The following is a 20,255-nucleotide window of genomic DNA, read 5'->3' on the forward strand; positions in this document are numbered from 1 at the left end:
ATATTCTCCCACTGGATATGGGGAAAAAATAGAACTGTTTTCAAATAAATCAAGAGTAGAACTGTTGCATTTGATTCTATAAAGCTCATAAGCTTGAATATAAGAAGGCATGTGCAATGTGCATCAGTAACATAAAAAGAGGCTTCAATGTTCATGTCATCCCTGTTTTAAGTATAATGTACATCTGTAACATATGCAGCGCCCTCTATAATTCCCACCGCCATATAATGAGATAGCCGGTTTGTTGGATTTTCGATGAATGAGACAAGTAACATTATGGATGATGGCTAACTATCCCCCTTCTGCCGATATGCTAGGACCTGAAACAGAGTCGCAAAGTAAGTTTTTGTTATTTCAAATATGGATAAAGAACTATGCAGCACAATACACACAGGTGGTTTAAAATGGATGGAAACTGCCTCGAGACAGTGCTAATCCATTTTAACCGTTATCCATCCATGTGACTGCCACATACACAAGAATAGAGGCCAACACAAAATGCTACAACACAGGGGGTCGTTCCAAAGGCCATGCAAAAACATAATGAAATGACTGGATTTGCATATCCGAACATTTGCACAGCGCAGATAAAACCATGTATGAACACATACCAACTGGTTTCTACAGGAAGTGCCATTGGCTTGAAGCCCCACCAGAGTTTCTTGCCCCTCCAAAATTTGCAGCTCATCTTTGGATGGATCAATCACTATAGGGTCGGGATTCAGATCATCTACTGAGGTTGAAGGGTTTGGGAAGGGCTGATAGTCATTGTGACACCCTTTCACCACCAATATTTCAACTTCTTCCGCACGCAAAGGTGTCTGGAGAGCAACATACTATATACACAAGGCATGCATTCAGAATCTATTAAAGTTGGACAATGTCACAAACATGGGAAAAAAGAAAACTTGCAATGTCTTGCCAGAAACTAAAGTACAGCAGTGTTAATGTTGTGTATTGGGAGCTGGCAACTGCTCAGGACTGGGACGATTCACATCTGATTAAAGCTTGGCCAGGTTCAAAAACTTCACAACGTGAACCAACCAGCAACCCATTTATACAAGGTAATATTGCAATTAAATTCAAACTAATATTATAAGGCATTTAAAAAATAAATCTACAAAATTACTTAAAATTTTGTCTGAAGGAGTCCAAACCCATACACATTTAGCCCAGGCAGCCAACACTACATTAATCGCTGAGTTTCTTGTGATATCCTATAACTATAGCAGCAATGCACAATAACAAAACATGTCTAGCCAGCTTCAAGAATTATATTTCTCATACTCCAGAATCCAAAGATACGAGAGTTTTCTGGAACGAAATCCTAAATCTACAACTCTGAAATACCAGTCTAAGAGTAAGGTAGTGGTGAAGAAATCTTACTTCACAGAGGTGTCTCACTGACAAGGTTGGCCTGCAGCAAAGATATGGCTCCTGCAAACTTGGTGTACTTTCTTTATCCAAAGAAATAAGCATGAGATGAACATCTAACTGCAAACAAAGAACAGGCTTACTTTCAAGAAAAGTTTTATTGCATCACCACCTCAAAAAAAAAAAAAAAGTTACCCCATTGTCACCTAAGTGCGACATAATCATGAATGACAAATAATGTGACAGTATGCTTCCAATCATACCTCATTATCATTTTCCCCTAAGCTCCGAAGATAATCAACCAACTTGGACAGGCGGGTACTCCGGGCACTCTTATGATTGCAGCCACTGCTACTGCCATGTCGTGTATGACTCCGAGCACCACCCCTGCCCCAAGCAAGCATTTCAGGATTCCACACTAGTCCAGGAGAAAAGCCTCGGCTTTCTCTATTCACTTCTAAATCATTTTCAATGCATCCACCATCTGAGTTAGCTACTGAAGAAGAAGAAGGTTGTATGAGTCGAATTCCTGCCCGTCTCTTGTACCTTCTCCGCTTGACTTCTGTAGAACGCTCCTCAGCAGAAGATGAACCTTTGCCTCCATCATTATCATTCTCATCCTCATTATCATCAGATCCTTGAAGATCAGAACCTCGACCATTTTTCCTCCTCCTTGAATAAGCATTCCGATAATTGCGCTGTGATCTTGTCATAAATGGACCTGCTATATCTTTACCCAGTGTGCGTTTCCTATTTAGCGCTTCTGATTGTCTTTGAAGAATTTGAGCAATTGATGCTTGAATCTGCCCAAGGAAGCTTTCAACAAAAAACCAGGAACTAGAAAAAATGTTTGTTTCTATGTGCTAATGTTCTCCAGAGAAACTGGATTGTTTGGACACCACAAGAAGAAGGGATTTAATTTCTGTTTTTTAAAAAAAAAAAATTCATTTGAATGTGGAGGCACAGGATCATTGTCCAAAATGAAGTGATGACACCCAAGATAAGGATAACAACAACAAACAAACAAAAAATTGGAACAACTTAAAAGGATGAAATTCTGTTATCCCAGATTCACGGATGCAATGAAGAACACATCTCAAGTGGCATGAAAAACAAAATGGAAAGTTTCAGCTTTTTGTGGTGACTGAATTCCCTCTTGAGTACCATCCAATTATGAGGTGAACTGGATTAACTAAGTTAGAATTCAACTGATGTTCAGTAAATGTAATCAACATTGATAATAAACTTTTCAAGTTAGAATCCTTTCTAGATGAACACACTTGATCATACAGTAAGATGATCATACAGAATACGGACATTGACCAAATATGTATGCGGTAAGGTCATTATTTAGAACTGGTGTTCCATGACTACAGCACCCATGTCACAAGAAACGGTAGTCTACAATGCTGAAATGGAATTTCTCAGCATATAGACAAAAGTGCAATTGTCTGTGAGGAAAGTCCTGAAAGCTCCATTATGTTATGGTTTGGATGAATAAACATGGTCAACACAGTTTCTATCAGGCTGAACATGGGAAGTTATCTGTGAAGAAAAATTGTCAGAAGTATCTGATGCCTAGTTGACCCAAATTCAATACTTCTAACCTGCAAATGAGCAGAGATGCAAATCTGCAAGCAAGCAAGGAAGCAACAAACATAAATGTATACAGATAAGCAGGCATGAAGAACATGCATCCTGAATCTAACCTGCTTATTGCGAGTCTGCTCCTCTTCATGAAAAGCCAGTTCCTGAAACTTTTAGCAATTAATACTTAATTTGTGAAATTCTATAGTGCAAAATTAAAAGGTGAGGTTAGTTAGCAATCAAATTCTACCTCCTCTTCATACTTATCAATATCTGGATATAAAGCTGCAATTAGGGCATCATAGTTTGGATCATCTCTCAGGGAACGTCGGCTGGCACAATGTGTGCGGCAAGCAGGACACTCATTATTCCTGCAACAAAAGATAATTATCAGTCAAGTAATAAAATCTAGTATAATATATGATACAAGCCTTCAGCTATGTAGATGATTAACTAGAACAAAATGCAAGGAAATTGTGGTGCCAGTGTCTATCAGATCAAATAAAGATAAAGAGTAAATGTTTCTGTTAGATACCCCAGTCTCATTGATTTGTCAATGCATTCCCTGCAAAACCGGTGCAAGCATTCCATTACAGTACGTGTTTTCTTAATGATCCCTGTCCATGCAAAAGGCATGATCAATGTTCAATTTTTACAAAATTGATAACCAATCATATATGTTAAAGAAAAGTGGGCAAGCAACTTGGAGGAAAATCAGCCACAGGTGTTACAGCGATCCATAATCAATAATAGAATATCAGCTTTGACTTCATTTGAACCACAAATATAGGATTGGTACCAGACAACCATTAGAACATCAACTGATTTTTTATATCATCACCTAGTTCTACATGGAAATTTTTGGTGTCTCATTAGATTATTCCACCCCATTCAGTTATTTTCTCCTAAACTCCAGAAATCAGGAACTGGTTTGAAAGCATCACTCATGACAACGAAGGCGGGAAGGCAGAACTGGATAACAGAGATATCCAACTTTATGAATCTATTTATAAATAATAAAAAATATCACATAAGTTCAAAAGCAGAAAAGAAAATTTCATTTTTTGTATGAAAGCAAAAAATTCAAGGCAAGGGAGTACCAAGACATATTGGACATTGTACATCTTTACGAATGTCTGGCAGTCCTACAAAGACAAATCTGCACGAGAGAGAGAGAAACAGAGAGAGCACACAAAGATATATAAATTAGTACATCATACCCAATTACTGAAAAATCCAAGCGCAGCATGATGCTCAAATAAATCAACAGATAATTTTGCTTTTCTCCTTTTTCTTTCTCCTTTTGCTATGCAAATAAAGGTCAACCAATCCCATTGACTAATTCAAAGACAAGCAAACTCTTGACAGAAAAGCCAAACTAGTCATACATCAAATACAACAAGAATAATTATCTTTCTGCAGTTTTTACTTTATGGTACTGCTGACAGATATAAGAATTGTGCAATGGTTAGGGGTGAAATTTCCAAGTCTCCAAAAACCAAAGAATGCCATCCATTGCTTCCCTTAATAACAGAGAATTTAATGCTGCCAATGGCTGCCAGCCTCATGATTCTTCATGTTAATCTTTTGCTGTTGCTCCATAAAAATAAAAATAAATTGCTGTTGCTCCAAGGGAAGGTGTTTCACATTCTTTCTCACTGAAGACTCCAAGTTCTTACAACACTGAACCAGTTCTAGTCTTCTCTGACAGGAAATTGCAGATCTCACTTCTCCTCCCATATGTTCTTTGGTTAGAAGATTTCTCATGGACTACATTTTATGGGGCATAAACAACAAATTCTCTCTAGCCTTGATTGTAAAGTTGCATTCTCTTCTGGCCTAAATCATTCAAATCATATTTTGATATGGTTGCAATGAGAAATGGTTATAGATCAAGGAATTTTGGAATATTGAAATATTTCCCATGAGAGTTTTTAAATGAAATCCCAACCTAAAACTTGGAGTTGAATCATCAAATGCAGTGATATGGATTTTCTTATCTTTGCATCTAATACATATTTATGTGGCTCAGTGTTTATTAACCAATACTTGACTAGACAATTTTGGATTCATTCGCTGCATCTGTCTCCACTAATCTTGCTAGGATTTACAGGGATTAACTTAAATCTAGCTATTACCTTGTTAGGACAAGTTCTAGTTCTTCAGGGATTCAGCCAAAAAGAAAAAAGAAGAGGAAGAAGAAAGAAAGAAAGAAAAAAACATCTAAAACAAACCCCAAACATATTGTAGGCACTGCCAAGGACATCAATAAATGGAATGAAAACTTTCCATCCAGATTAATCTGAACCTCACCAATCTCAGAAGAAAAAGCAGACACCAAAAGCTTTTCATGTGTATATGAACTGGAAGTCACAGAACTCAAGAAGACAATCAAGATTCACAAGGAGGTGCAGTGACAGTAACTACTTTTTTGGTCAAGAGACTAAGTAACTCAAACAATGAAAACATTAGCAGTAAAATAAAGATTAAAATCAGTTCAATCAAAGGCATATTCAGCATGAAACGGTAACAAGACTAACTGTCACACAGCAAGAAACTATGGCAGCGAGGGGGAAGAATCACTGTTGGATATGTAGTCGGTTAAGCAATGTCTAAAGAAGTTGCTGCTGCAAGGCATGCATGTCTCTCCTGGATGCCTTTACCCATAGCAGAGGAATCATGGTTTTTGTCAATGAATGGAAATCGTATAACCCAATTAAGAATATACCGGTGGGGCCAATTCATGGCATGGAAACATTTCCAATAAGTGCTTCCAAGCATGTGCAATTGCCTATTAACAAATATCGAATGGGCATTATCCAAAAAACACTGGAAACCTGATCTGAAGTTTTGCCTATTGAAGATAGATAGTCAGAGAGCTTCACTTCAAATTCTTAAACATAGCTTCAATCACACCACCATCAACCAGGTAACATATTTCACAAAGCAGAATTGTCTCACCTTCTTTCAAAGCAGAGACATGGAAGGAATGCATCATATTATCTGTTTTAACAGCCACACATACATGCAAGTTTACGCAATAATTACCCTTTGCTCATAGAATATAAAATAAGTGAGGAGATCATGTAAAAACAACGATAAGAACCCAAAGAGAATACAACAAAGAGCTACTAAAAAACATTGAGAGAAAAATGTCCATGCTGCATCTCATCCAATTGTTTTGAACTACAGGGAAAAATTCTTGACCATTCCCTGGAACAAAAAAAAAAAAAAAAAAAAAAGATAATGGATGAAACCTTTGTATAACATGTTGACTTACAAATACAGACATGAAGATGCTACATAGATGTTTCCTTTTACATACTACGTGCATGAAAATATGCAAATTTTGAATTCTAGAAACAGAGAAAAAGCAGGGATGATAGCATACACAAGCTCTTAGCAAAGTCTATGACTTAGATCAACACATGGAAGTCAAACTCCAAGTGGATAAGCCCATAGCCACTCCACTGCATGGAAGCATTTCATGCAAGTAAGTTACAACTTACAAGCATGAGCAAAACTACAACAATCTTACCCTGTCACCACTAGGAATTTTTAATATGAATGCCAAATCAATGTGCTCAAAGTGAGCGTCACCCAAACACAATTCCAGAATATCTACAGAAATGCACCGTAAACAATTTAACCAACATGCACCAAAAGGATTTCAAACTTCAGCTCTTAGCAAAGAGACAACTGTCTTTTACAAGGTACAAAACCGGCAAATAATCTGAGTGGGATCCCACAAAGCCAATCCTTAGATTGATAACATCTTAGATAAGTTGGTTTCAAGCTTGTGTGGAATTGGCCCACCACTAAATTGCATATCCTTGAAAACATAAAATTTCCACCCCACAACAATTTCCCTCAATCCAACCCATGAACAATATCGAAACTTCAGCTACATTCAAGCATGAAACAGACCCAGATCAACTCATGCTACCACCCACTTCTTATGCCTCAAATCGTGAGGAGCCAACAGCTCACAACAACACCAACATCCATAACACTGAAATACAGACGACACAGATATTCATCAACACAGTATCTTCCCCTTCACCAACAGAAACAAGCCAGCCACCACGACACCATGTCAGCTAAGCTAAACCGTCCCGCTACTCCCCAAACACATACACATTGGCGCCCAGAAACTCTCCGAGAGCACCAAAATCCATCAATTCACAAACATATGCAACACATATAGAGAGACAGATAGATGACGATTGAGAGAGGGAGAGAGACAGAGACAAAGAGAGACAGTACTCTGGTTTTTCTTCAGTGCTAGAGGAAGGGTTTTCATCGGAATCTGGGAAATAGAAATCAGAGGAACCGATCGTCAACGACAACGAAATCCAGATGAAGAAGAAAAGAAGTGAAAAAACGAGAAACGAAACGTAACCCTCTTCTTGGTGGAGCTGTGGGTGTTGGTGGTGGTGATCTTGGGGCTGAACTTGGTCTGGTTCGACGTGCCGCGGCTGCTTCCGATGGAAGTGTTGGTGGAGAGAATCTTCGTCTCTTTCCTCCTCGTCGTCGTCGTCGACTCCGCCGCTGACCAGATTTTCGGAGACGGAACGCTTCTGGGCAGGCATTGGTGAGAAGAGAGCTTTGTCGTGGCGGCTCCTATGATCCCCGTCGACGTCGGCCGTGGTGGTGGTGGTGTTGGGGGTGGTGATGGTGGGGTTTGGGAGAGAGCGAGAGAGGGAAGGAGAAAGAAAAGCACATGTGGGCTTGGTGGACGGCCTTGTGTCCTTCAAGGGCATTTTGGTCATTTTACCCCCCCCCCCCCCCCCCCCCCTCCTTTATGGATTAATTTCATTTTAAATAATATATATTTAGAGTTTTAGCTCAAATATAAATAATATATATTTATCATTATAGTTCGAATTACTTATGATTACAAAGCCTACACAAAGGGGGGGAACTCTTGTGGTCCATGACATAATAATCAAAGATTAATTTTCTAAACTTAGGGTTATCTCACTTAACCCAAAGTTTAGTGGAAGTTATAAAAGCATATATTTCTTGCTCTACAGAGGAGCACTCACTTCCAAGAAAACATCCCAAACCCCACCTTCCCTTTCCCCAAAAACCCTAATTTTGATTTAGTATCCAACCATCCATAGAGCTTCCCTCATGTGCTTTTGCAAATGAAGGAAATTAAAGTTAGTGATTTTCTTAATCTAGTATATCCTAAGTTTACTTTTCCTTAATGTTTGTGACTAATCTCAATACTTTAGGATTCCAAAAACAATTTTCAATATTTAATTGCTTTTGGCAACATTGCCAAATTGTTGAACACAAAATGTTTTCAAATCTAGCTTTTGCATGTCTTTACTGATATTGATATGGGAAAGTAACTCTTTTGGGACCTAAGATATGCCACAAGGCATTAGTGAACATTGGACTTACTTGCAATGAATGCCATATATCATTAATTCCTTCTAAGAAGAATTGAATATGATCGCCCTTTAGATGTAAATTAATAAGGAATTTATTTCTTCATGTGTCACTAAATTTCATGCCCACTTCATTTTATTTTAGTAGTTCTACGTGTTATTTCAAAAATCGTATGAAAAATTATTCAATCCGACAATATTAAACCGTTATCTTTGACTATGTTATTAATCATTGGGTTAGATTTTGACTATCTTAATTAAAAATCAATTAATGCTTAATGAGGATAAGTCAAACTTTCTTTATTTTAAGAATTTTGAAATCAAATATTGAGTCGGATTTTGACTTTCTTATTTAAAAACCAATTGATGCACAATAGCAATAGGTCAAATCTCTTGAGACATTTAGGATCACACTTCTAAGCCTGTCTTAAAAATCATTATTTGGGTGATCTGCTTCGAGTTTAAGAGCCATATTATTACATCCCAACAAGATTCATCGGTTCTTAGGGTAAGAGCCCAATTGACAAATACAAGATACATATAGTCTAAGCAATATTAAGCAAGTTTGTATGTCAAACTCATTTCATCCCTCACAGATACCTACTGCCCCCCAACAAGCCATATGACGCCAGGGCTGTGAAATGAATGTTACAATCCTCCTGCTGCAGCTAGCATATGCTATGCTATGCTTGAGTACATTTCTTCAATACATACATATGAGGTAGAACAGTAGAACCACTGTCATTATTCTAGCAGTGCCTCACAATGACAGAAGAGAGAGAGCATGCTGGTGGGAAAACAATTACAACTTTTGATCATCTGATCTGGAAATGCTTGTAAGCGGCATTCTCTTGGATTGTAATCTGAATTCTGCCTCTATCATCAACCTGCCCACAAACGATTTCCTTCAACTGAGTGCCTTTCCGGCTTGAGCCTTCTGCATGATCAGCTGAGTTCTTTCTGCGCCTTTCATTGTGTCCTGCCAAACGCCTGCGGCAACTTCTTTTGGCTTCATCAAACTCTGAGAGCTCATGGAATCTGCAATACCCACTACTGTAAAATCTGCAAGTGATTGATTTAGCTAAAGAAGTATACTGTGTGCCCTTCTTTTTCCTTGTTTCTCATTGATTTTGGACACTGAAAGAGCAATGCTACCTATGGCCATAGCTCATTGAACAATTATAAAATAAGCAACAGAGATGGTGGATTCCATCTTTATACAACTGAAAGGAGTCACCAGATCATACAGAGAAATAGAGTCCTAGAGTCCCCAAATCAACACTGAATTCAGATGATGGGACTTACATAAATCTTATATATAAGGGTCAAGTCCTCTTATAGGGCTTACCATTTTACAATTTTGCTACCACCCAAACAGCACCCAAGATTTGTTTTGAGTTTCAAATGAAGGATTGATCTATATACTTGGTTCTTTTGTACCTGGCTCAAGTTAATTTCTGGTTATGCATTAAGAAAGATGAGCCAAATTACAGAAAAGGAGGGAAAGGAAAAAAGTTCTCAAGCCACTGTATCAGTCAACAAACAGATAAACTCCAACTAAAATCAACCCCAAAAAGCCATGTATCATAACTATTCAGGTTTGGCTCATCTAGCCCTTTTTCTCCTTACTAAGCTTTTATCAAGGGTCTTATCCCTCGAACCAGGACAAAAGTTTTAAATCCATGAATTGCCGTGATGGCTGTGAGTGCCTGCAGGGATAAATATGAGGTGAAGAGCAGTGGCTCAACCATAATAGTGAAGTTTTTTGAGGCCTCAAACCCACCATAGACAGAACCATCCAATTCAGCTATGATCAGCATATCCATACAAGAACCAAAAATTCCCAAAGATCCATACAAGAACAAAAAATTCACAAAGATCCATACAAGAACAAATTAACACATGGATAAACACATACATATACACTGAAAAAATTGTGAAGAAAAAACAATGGAACTCTTCCCCTACCTGCTGCATTGCTGACAGAAGCGCTGCCGGATTCCGCCCACAACCACCACTTGAGCCTTGGCATGATGCTCACAGACCTTATGCCTCCTATGGTACTGCTTAGCATCAGTGAGATCAGCAGTGCACCTCTCAGCTTGACAGCACCTCATCGCGGCGGCGGCCTTCTTCCCGGAGCCCCCAGCTGCGGCCTTCTTCTTCTTGTCATCCTCAGAACAGCCCAATTGATCATCCTCATCAACCTCCTCAGTGCCCTCCATCTCCTTCTTCACCATCTTCTTAGCTTCCATAAATGAGGGAATTGAACAATCAGAAAAACACTTCAAGAAGGTGATGGTATGTGGGAGAAAGGAGCAGTAGTACTAGTGCTGATGAATTAAGGTGTGTTATGAGGAAGATATTGGATGGTGGTGGATGGAGAAAAGGTGAAAAGGAGGGCGGTGGGGCTGGAGGGTGTTGAGGACCACAACCTCCATTTCTTTCTCTTTGTATGTATGCAGTGTGTGATGGATTTTTTCTGTTTCCCATTTTCTTTATTTTTTTTAATAATTCCAAAATACTTTTTTTTATATACATATAGGCTAAGGTATATGATTAAATAAATAAAATAAAGAAAACCCAAAAATTTTTAATTTCATTGGTTGTAAAATCACAAAATAAGTCTAATTTTCATTTGTTATTATATAAAATCTTTCACTTTAAAGAATTTGTAGTTCTTAAAGTAATACTTGATTCCTCAAAAAATTGAAGGAAAATATAAGAAAAAAAGTAAAATATATATATCTCATATGATAAATATATTTTTTATTATCTAAAATGATTATAAAAATCAGCTTAAAAAATTCTCTAAATTTTTAAAATTTTCAGAAACTTTTATTCGGAAATCAATGTCAAATGTGTATGACCCAAATTCCCAAGAGCCCCACTTACGATTGTGGACAAAATACTTTGAAGATACTGCCTTGAATAACCCAACTAAAAGGTGGCATATTTGATATTTGCTTGGAACAAAACTTGATCAATTAACATAAGAGAAATATTCGGGGCATTACTTTTGGTTGTTGAATGCGGAGGGGGGTTGATGGGGAATGTTGAAGGCATGTGTGCTAAGGACTCAAAGACTCAGAAGATGTGATGAGTCCGTGAGTGGTGGCCCCTACAGTCTCAAAATAAAGGAGGGGGATGCGGTGAGTGGTGGAGTCGTGATCGGGTGGGCAGTGAGCAGGGCGCACGGGCGTGACGTGCGGGAAGCTGATTGTTTGGGGTGTGGTTTTGTGTAATTTGGATGGAGTTTTGGTGAATAGAGAGCCGAAACGTGGTGGGGCTCAGTGGAGTTGGGCTCATGCTACATTGCTATTCTTCTATTCCTCTATTATCATTTGGAATTGGAAATTTGGTTTGTGGTGTCAGTGGTCATGGGTACGATTCCTGTTTTTTCCTTTGGGTGTGTGGTGGGGAAAGGGAATTTTTTTTCCCATTTCCCACCCACAACCAATGTCACTCTAATGCCAATTTGGCAATCAAGGGTATAATCACGGCATGTGCTTCAAATTTCATTTGTTTATCCTTACATTTTCTTTTTTCGACTAATTTTATAGTATATTCACTTCATTTTGTGTAATAGGGTTTATGACGTTTTACATCGGATAAAGAGTAGGGAAAGAAGTTTTTAAAATTATGTATTCATTAAGTAACAGAGATTTATACTAAAATGGTAGATAATATTTAAATGGAATAGAATAAATCATCTCAAATGATATTAAATAAAATAGAATGGGTCATCCCAAATTATATCAGAACTGATTTACAACTCTTGTATGAGACTTTATTTGTCTGACCTTGTAAGGAGTGGTTACGACGATGTTGCATCTGCGTGAAAGATGAATGTGATAAGAACTTTACATCTACGTAAGAAATAAATGTGATGTTTCACATCAGATAAAAGGTGAAAGGAAGAGGTTTCTCTTAATCAATTAAACATATTTTAAAATTATGAAAGCTCATTAAATTTAAACCCGACAATATTTGTACGGGAGAAAATAGATATTACAAAAATTACTTAGTGTAAATTTGATATGATACTTTAAAATTTTTCTTATATAAAACCAAAATATATCATCTTATAATATTAAAAAGTATCTTTTTGGTATCAAACACAAAAGTAAAGATGAATCATAAATAGGTATATGACAAAAAATAAAAAATAAAATTCATTTGTATGTATATATTTACCTCATTCTCACCTAATTGTACTTTAATCTTATTTATTTATATTTACATTCTTTTTGTTTACTTTAATTTCATTAATTTTTACTTTTATCCTCTTTTTTTTTTTAATATTTTTATTCAACCATGACCAAATTTGACTATATAGGTTAAGACTCAAAGCTCAATGTAGACCCCCCTCTTTTGGTCCCGTTTCTTTTTTTCTCTACATATATTATGTTTGTTTTAGCCATTGAGGAAGCACCTGGAAGAGATGTTAGTGCTTTGAACGAGTGGAGGGACCTGGCTGCTTGGAGAGATGAGCTGCGTGGGACACGTGGTAGAGCAGTTGGCCACAGCCATGGTGGTAGTTGGGGTTTCAGTTTGCTGAGCAGAGGAACAGTATAGTAGCTAAAGGCTTGCGGGAAAAGCTTGGACTGAGAAGGAGGGTGTTTGAAAAAAAAGGGGTGGGGATAGAGGATTAGAGGAGGATTCTTTTGAGAGTGCGGACCGAGGAGGGGATTCTGGAAAAGGAGGTGAGCAGGAGGGATTTTTTTCAGCTGGCTAGAGGGGACCTGGAAAGCTATTGGAGGAAAAACACAGGTATCATTTCTGCAAGCTATGGTTTTTCTTATGTTCAAGGTACTTTATGATGTCTTATGGGTATTATGAGATGCTATTTTTGATGCTTGAATGTGCTTCCTTTTTTTGAGATTCTCACATATTTTTTATGGAATCTAAGCCTGCTTATACTCACTCGAAGCTTGACTTCCAACCTGTTCATGGTCTCTGTTTTGGTGTTTTATATGAGATGTTGGCATCCACGTATTGATTTCTCTTTAGGAATTTAAAATGGAACAATAGATGACATGGATGTTTTAGCCAATGTAGTTGTTATAAGTTTCTCCATGCATGCCACCACCCTTCCAGCTCTCTACTCTTCCCCCCCTCACCCCCATACCCGCGTCATGCCTATTCCCATTAGGACCCCGAAGTCGCTCGCCTACATGCGTAGGAACCGTGCATGCGTGGAGCCATGGACGGCGGCAGCAGGCTGCCATCAGCTTGCTGTGGATGGTGGAGGCGGCACGCGGTGCCGCGTGATGGTGTGCAGCTCCAGAAGGTGTCGCGGAGTGAAGGAAATGGTGTGAACGAAGTTGTGGCAGCAAGAGAGCGGTCGGCTGTAGCAGGCCGCGAGGGTGTCCGCATGAAAAAAAAAGGATGTGGAATGAACGAGAAAGAGAGGGGGAAGTGGCTGCCAAGAAGCTGTTTGGTGAAGATGATGATGCCCAGGTGGAAATGGCTTTGGGCTTAAGTTTGGAGCCAGACCCAAGCCTATGATGAAGAATGTTTGTATTGGGTTTGCCCTTGGAGGTTAGGATTTGGGCTTGGGATGAAGCTCAAATCCAAGCTTGATGATGGAAGGCCCCCATGATTTGTCTATCCACTTTAAGATTGGCCCATACTCATTTCAAGGTGGCCCATCCGGTTGCTTCCACTATATAGTTCATTTTCTCTAAATCACTCATTTCTCAATAAACTCTCCAATTTCTAATTTCCAAGCCCAACTTACAAAAATTCAATCTTCTAATGACACCTCAAAATTCAGATTTTTAACGTTTAATTCCAATTTCCGAATTCCCATACTCGCTTTAATTTATTTAATCATAAATGTTTTATTCATTTATTTTAAAACTCCATTTTTAATCTATTCTTTAAAATTCCCGATTACCGAATTAAATTCCGAAAATTCCCATACTCACTTTAATTTATTTAATCACTAATATTTCAATCATTTATTTTAAAAGTCCATTTTTAATCTATTCTTTAAAACTTCCGATTTCAAAAATTCCAAAATTCACGTTTATTTATTTAATCATTATTTTCATTCCGTTTTAAACAATTCATTAAAATTTTGACTTTCAATTTTAATTCTGAAAATTCCAATGTTCACATTAATTTATTTAATTATTATTATTATTATTATTTATTTATTCTAAAATTCCATTTTTAAACAATTCATTAAAATTTCCACTTCCGCTAATTCCAAAATTCCAATATTCACATTAATCTATTTAATTATTATTATTTTATTTATTTATTCTAAAATTCCATTTTAAATCAATTCATTTAAAACTTTCGATTTTCGAATTAAATTTCTATTCCTGAAAATTCTGATATTCACATTAATATATTTAATTATTATTATTTTATTTATTTATTCTAAAATTCCATTTTAAATCAATTCATTTAAAACTTTCGATTTTCGAATTAAATTTCTATTCTTGAAAATTCTGATATTCACATTAATATATTTAATTATTATTATTTTATTTATTTATTCTAAAAATCCATTTTAAACAATTCATTTAAAACTTTCGATTTCCGAATTAAATTGCTATTTCTGAAAATTCCGATATTCACATTAATCTATTTAATTATTATTATTTTAGTTATTTATTTCAAAATTCCATTTTAAACAATTCTTCAAAATTCCAATTTCTGAACTTAATTTCCAATTTCCAAAATTCTAATTTCTTTCAAATTTAATATCCAAAATTCTAATTCTTAAATTTAATTCTCAAGACTCTAGTCTTCAAATAATTTTCGAGACTTCAATTTCCAAATAATCAAAAATCTAATTTTCTCTCGAACAAATTTTAATTTCACTCCGATTTTTTAAATGATGTTATATTTCTTTTAATTTTTATACAAGCAAAAATGATGAATCTTCATAATTCCTAAATAATGGAATTTGTGATATTAATTCATGCAAGATTAATCGGGCTTTGGTGTGGGCCTCACATACATGATCTTATGATCTATTGATTGATTTGATTGATTGACTTGGCTATCATACATGATTTATTTATCCTGCTCTCCGACATGCATGCTATTATTTCTTACTTGTGCACTAACCTCTCTCTTGATAGCGCATGGTGGCTCGTCGCCCAGGTACGCACCTACTTTCACTCTGGTAATTGTCCAAGCATATTTTGATTCTCACGTGTGCATGATTTATTCTGGGTACTCATTGATCTACTCGTCCACTGCCATGATTGCCTCATTTTATTAGTAGAGACCCGACTTTAGGGACTTAGAGGGGTGCTACGGTCTTCACCGTACCTTCCCGATAAGTAACCTGACCCCCGAGCCTGATCCGGTTTTTCGTAGATCACCTTTTCCAAAACAAGGAGTCACACTTAGGGTTTTTCTTTCTTATTTTGTTTACCCTTTAAAAATAAAACAAAAATAAGTGGCGACTCCAACTCAATTTTTCTTAATCAATAAAATCATTTTTCAAATAAAAATCGAGCTCGCCATCGAGTGGGAAACGCATGAGTCGAAATGCGGGGTCCACAAAATGGCGACTCCACTGGGGAATTTTTTAGAGGGTCAAGCTTGAACTTAGAGTGAAGCAAACGTGGCATTTGATTGGACGATCAGTGGATGCTCATCTCTTGATTGCACATTGAGGATTTCTTGACGCATGCTTAGATGTCGTATTCATTTGAGATTTTGACATGCTGGATTATTGATGATTGATCTTATTGCATTGCTTAGTGTATTGATTCTGATTTTGGCATGATTTTTCTGATCACTTCACATGCATGCACTCACCATTGTATATCACTCGGCTTGACATGTTGATTCTCTGACTTGTATACTATTTTGATCATCTTTGAGCGTGTTGTCCTTGTATCACTATCCATCTGATTGTAGTATTCTCGCTTATCTTGTGTGTGTACATTGATGATATATCTGAGATTTGTTTGATTGAGTGTTGCATGACTACTCTCTTTTGCGTGATTGCGTGTCGCTTGTCTGTGTGGGCCGCACATATATCCCCTTACCTCCAACTCTCTGGGTCTCGGTCATTCCTTTCATCCCGGTTCTCACTATTGCAAGTGTGAGACCTTCTGTGTGTTTGCTCTCTGACCGAGCCAGAGATTAGGAGTAGGGTCTAGCGACGGGCTATATCGATGCACGGGAGCATTCTGGAGGTGACCGACACACTGATGTCGGGAGGAGTCCGATCATTGAAGACCTATATAGCCCGGAGCTAGGTTTCATGGATATTCGTGCGACCAGTGTGTTTTCTCTCCTGTTTTAGCTTCTTAGGGTTTTCGGATGCACCCGCACCATTCATTGTGCACTCTAGTCGACCATTGAGCGTTGAGAGTTTGAGAGGTTTCACCATAGGAAACCCCTTGGGATGTCGAGGTAGTGCATGTGTGGAGGTGATGACCACCTTGCATGGAAGCGCCCCGTCTCTTTTTGAGGCGTGCAGATGGTTGCGTACCGCCGGAGGGTACGATCGCTTCTGCTAGGGATCTTTTAAAGTCCACCCATATCCATTTAGAGCCACCTTCACCTTGTAGGTTGAGCCGTAGATCCTCCGATTAGGACTCCCTCCCTACACGTGGGTGCATCTGTGGGCCTTCAGAGCCGGTTCAGTAGTAACAGGTTTGCTTACCTTCGCAGTAGTCTCTTATATATCTGCTCAAGATTGGATATCAGTTTGTTTGCTTCCAGGCTACCTTTTGACACATTTGATAGACATTCTCTGTGAAGTTTCCTTTACCCCGCACCTTATCTAGTATTTCCACTATTTCAGGAGTACCGATACGTTCAGCCTGGGTTCGACTTCTTGGATCAGAGTTGGAGGTAGATTGATCAGGGTATCGGACCAGTTAGACCAGAGATCAGATCAGAGGGATATGGATTCACAGATAGTTACCGTCGATCAGTTCGCTGAGGCCATGGCTTCGATTCAGGAGGCTATAGCTAGCCTTGGCCGGAGGATAGATGGGCAGCAGGCCCAGCAGGTCCCGCCCCTGGATGGTGCCCAGTATGACCATACAGTGCCACCACCCCCTCCACCCAGTCAGTCAGCACCACAGGCCATGCCGTTCACCCTACATAGCCAGACCGAGGTTGCTCCGCCTCCCGCCACCGTGCCTACCCCGACCTCAGAGGACCCACATGCTCGCATGGATAGGCTTGAGCAGGGGTTGAGGCAGTTGAGGACTTCCGACAGAGCCATTACTTGGGAGGGTTTTGATGGAGTGCCGGTAGCCAGCTTGCCGGCTAAGTTCAGGATGCCTGACATTGAGAGGTATACTGGCATTGGTTGTCCACGCCTCCATCTCCGATTATACAGCACCGTGATGAGGGCTCATGGACTGGACGAGCCTCAGATGATTACTCTTTTCCCACTATCTTTGAGTGGGGCGGCCCAGCGTTGGTTTGCATCTCTGGAGGCCTCGAGGCGCCGCACATGGGACGACTTGGCCCAGGAGTTCCTACGACAGTTTTCGTTTAACACTGTCGTAGATGTATCGAGGAGAGAGCTCGAGGCTTTGAGACAGAGGGCAGAGGAGTCTGTTTCTTCTTTCATTTCCCGCTGGCGCGGGAAGATAGCTGAGATTATCGATAGACCATCAGAGAGGGACCAGATTCAGATGGTTTTGAGGAGCCTGCAGCCGCGGATCGCCAGACATGTGGTAGGGGCCCCGTTCACAGATTTTGGGTCTCTGGTTATGGCTCTGTATGATGTCGAGGACGGCATCTCGAGAGGTTTATGGACAGATTCTTCCCCTAGTGATGTTAAGGGGAAGAAACCATTCGTAGGACAGAGGTCGACAGATGTTAGCGCTATTAGTTCATCCAGTCAGAGGCCTCCTAGGCGTCATCAGCCGGTCCCACAGCTCCTAGAAACTCGTCCACTTTACACACCTCAGCAGTTCAGGCCACGGGCACCTTGCCCGGCTTTTGATCAGACATATCAGGCTCAGCCATTGGCTCTACCTTACTATGCCACTCAGGGCATTGAGAGGCCTCCTGTTTCATACACGGCCACTGGACAGCCATGTTACGCCGCACAGTTTACTCCGAGGCCCGCACCTTCATACCCTAGGCCTCGAGCTCAGCAGACCTCTGCACCTTTTGCTTTGAGGACGCAGAGACAGTTTTCACAGATAGGCATGCCGTTGAGCCAGGCTCTTCGGAAGCTTACAGAGGCTGGGTTATTGACTACTCTCACCCCTCGGCCACCGCCTCAGCCGATTCCACCTCAGTTCAGGATGGATCTACACTGTGCATACCATCAGGGGCCTGGACACGAGACCGATCGATGCACTGCTTTGAGGCATGCCATTCAGGATTTGATCGACCAGGGTTTGGTACACTTGGGTCAGCCAAGTGTGACCACGAACCCGTTACCTGCTCACACCACACATGCAGTCCCTCCACCAGCCGATGGCATTCATTTCTTAGAGTTTGATGTGATCGATGACCACATCCACATGCTGAGTGATGATGATTCAGACCCAGAGCCTATCATGCCAGATGTGATTTATGAGACTAGTGGGGTGACTCTGGGTCCTCGGATGCTTGCTCCGTTCCGATTAGTTCCCGAGGCGGCGTCCGTCCAGGCTGCCACCGTTGAGCCATTGATTTTGCCGCATTACAGTGTCCGGACGCCTTTCATCTTGATCCCGGATGTTGCGGGGGTTCAGGCTCCATACGCTGATGATTCTCAGACTCTGGACATTCAGTATGTTCTCCGAGGAGGTAGAGTGATGAGACAGCCACCTCCAGCCGCTCCCGCTAGACCCTTAGGGGGTACGTCATCCCAGGAGGAGGTCAGAGCAGAGGATGACGAGATTTTGAGGCAGTTGCAGAGCACTCAGGCTCGTATTTCTATCTGGAGCCTTTTAGCGTCCTCCAGTACTCATCGGGATGCACTGACTCGAGCTCTGAGCCAGATTAGAGTTGATACCACGACCACTCCTGAGGGACTCATTCATATGATGACGGCTGGTAGAGCCACTTGTATCGTCTTTTCCGATGACGACTTGCCACCAGAGGGTTCTGGCCACACGCGTCCTCTCTATATATCTGTTGGCTGTTCAGGTCGCCGAGTTCCATCTGTCCTTCTGGACAATGGCTCGGCCCTGAACGTATGTCCTCTAGCCACCGCCATCGCTCTTGGATACGCACCATCCGATTTCGGCCCATCCACTCAGACCGTTCGCGCGTATGATAGCACTCGGAGGGAGGTCATGGGTACACTAGAGATTGAGCTACTGATTGGTCCAGCCACTTTTGTCGCCGTGTTTCAGGTTTTGAGGATTCCTACATCCTTTAACCTGCTTCTAGGCCGACCATGGATCCATAGAGCCGGAGCTATTCCTTCTTCCCTTCATCAGAAGGTGAAGTTTATTCATGATGGCCGGGTCGTCGTGGTACAGTCTGTAGGGGATATGTTCATTTCGGCCGAGCCCGTACTTGAGATCAGTCACGCTGATGATGATCTTTTTCTGACCGGATTCACCTTTGATGAGGTGCAGACTCTGGAGATGGAGGACTTCTGTCGAGACTTTGTAGCCCTGTCCTTCGACCAGCACAGCAGCACGATGGTACTCGATATTATGAGGAGCATGGCTTATCTTCCTGGTATGGGTTTGGGGCGGCGTCAGCACGGGCCTAGAGAGTTCGTGACCTTTCCGGACCGCGATGGACCGTTCGGGCTCGGATTCATTCCCACTGAGGCCGACTATCGTTATATGGCGCGGCTGCGCAGGGAGAGGGTGAGGGCTCGCTTGACTCATACGCCCTTTTATTATCCTGTCCGCCCATACACCACGAGCCTAGCCGATTACTTTGTGAGGGCATCAGAGCCACATGCACCATCTGATGGGATCATCGGAGGACTCAACA

General features: G+C 40.2%; 2 protein-coding genes and 1 non-coding gene across 4 annotated transcripts; 1 reads left to right on the forward strand and 2 right to left on the reverse strand.

Moving 5' to 3' along the window:
- Positions 1-18: 18 nt before the first annotated feature.
- LOC100267677 (putative E3 ubiquitin-protein ligase RING1a) lies at positions 19-7,711 on the reverse strand. The gene is made up of 10 exons (XM_010658841.3): positions 7,364-7,711; positions 7,228-7,270; positions 4,062-4,120; positions 3,497-3,578; positions 3,212-3,332; positions 3,084-3,125; positions 1,638-2,177; positions 1,387-1,494; positions 612-836; positions 19-320 (listed from the first exon to the last, which is right to left on the reverse strand). Exons 1-10 carry the CDS (start codon positions 7,551-7,553, stop codon positions 288-290), a joined length of 1,443 nt encoding a protein of 480 aa, XP_010657143.2. The 5' UTR covers positions 7,554-7,711; the 3' UTR covers positions 19-287.
- Positions 7,712-8,814: 1,103 nt separating this feature from the next.
- Positions 8,815-10,828, reverse strand: LOC100245363 (squamosa promoter-binding protein 1). 2 transcript variants are annotated; one of them, XM_002275692.5, is made up of 2 exons: positions 10,329-10,828; positions 8,815-9,398 (listed from the first exon to the last, which is right to left on the reverse strand). In XM_002275692.5, the coding sequence occupies exons 1-2, from the start codon at positions 10,613-10,615 to the stop codon at positions 9,176-9,178; spliced, it is 510 nt and encodes a 169-aa protein (XP_002275728.1). In that variant the 5' UTR covers positions 10,616-10,828; the 3' UTR covers positions 8,815-9,175. The 2 variants fall into 2 exon arrangements, with proteins under 2 accessions (XP_002275728.1, XP_010656994.1); XM_010658692.3 differs by having other exon boundaries at positions 8,815-9,422; positions 10,329-10,800.
- On the forward strand, positions 9,117-9,344 carry MIR156H (microRNA MIR156h). The gene has a single exon (NR_127829.1). It is a non-coding gene; the product is annotated as a microRNA MIR156h (primary transcript).
- Positions 10,829-20,255: the final 9,427 nt, after the last annotated feature.

Source organism: Vitis vinifera, chromosome 12 (assembly GCF_030704535.1).
Source record: "Vitis vinifera cultivar Pinot Noir 40024 chromosome 12, ASM3070453v1".
Lineage (NCBI taxonomy): Eukaryota > Viridiplantae > Streptophyta > Magnoliopsida > Vitales > Vitaceae > Vitis > Vitis vinifera.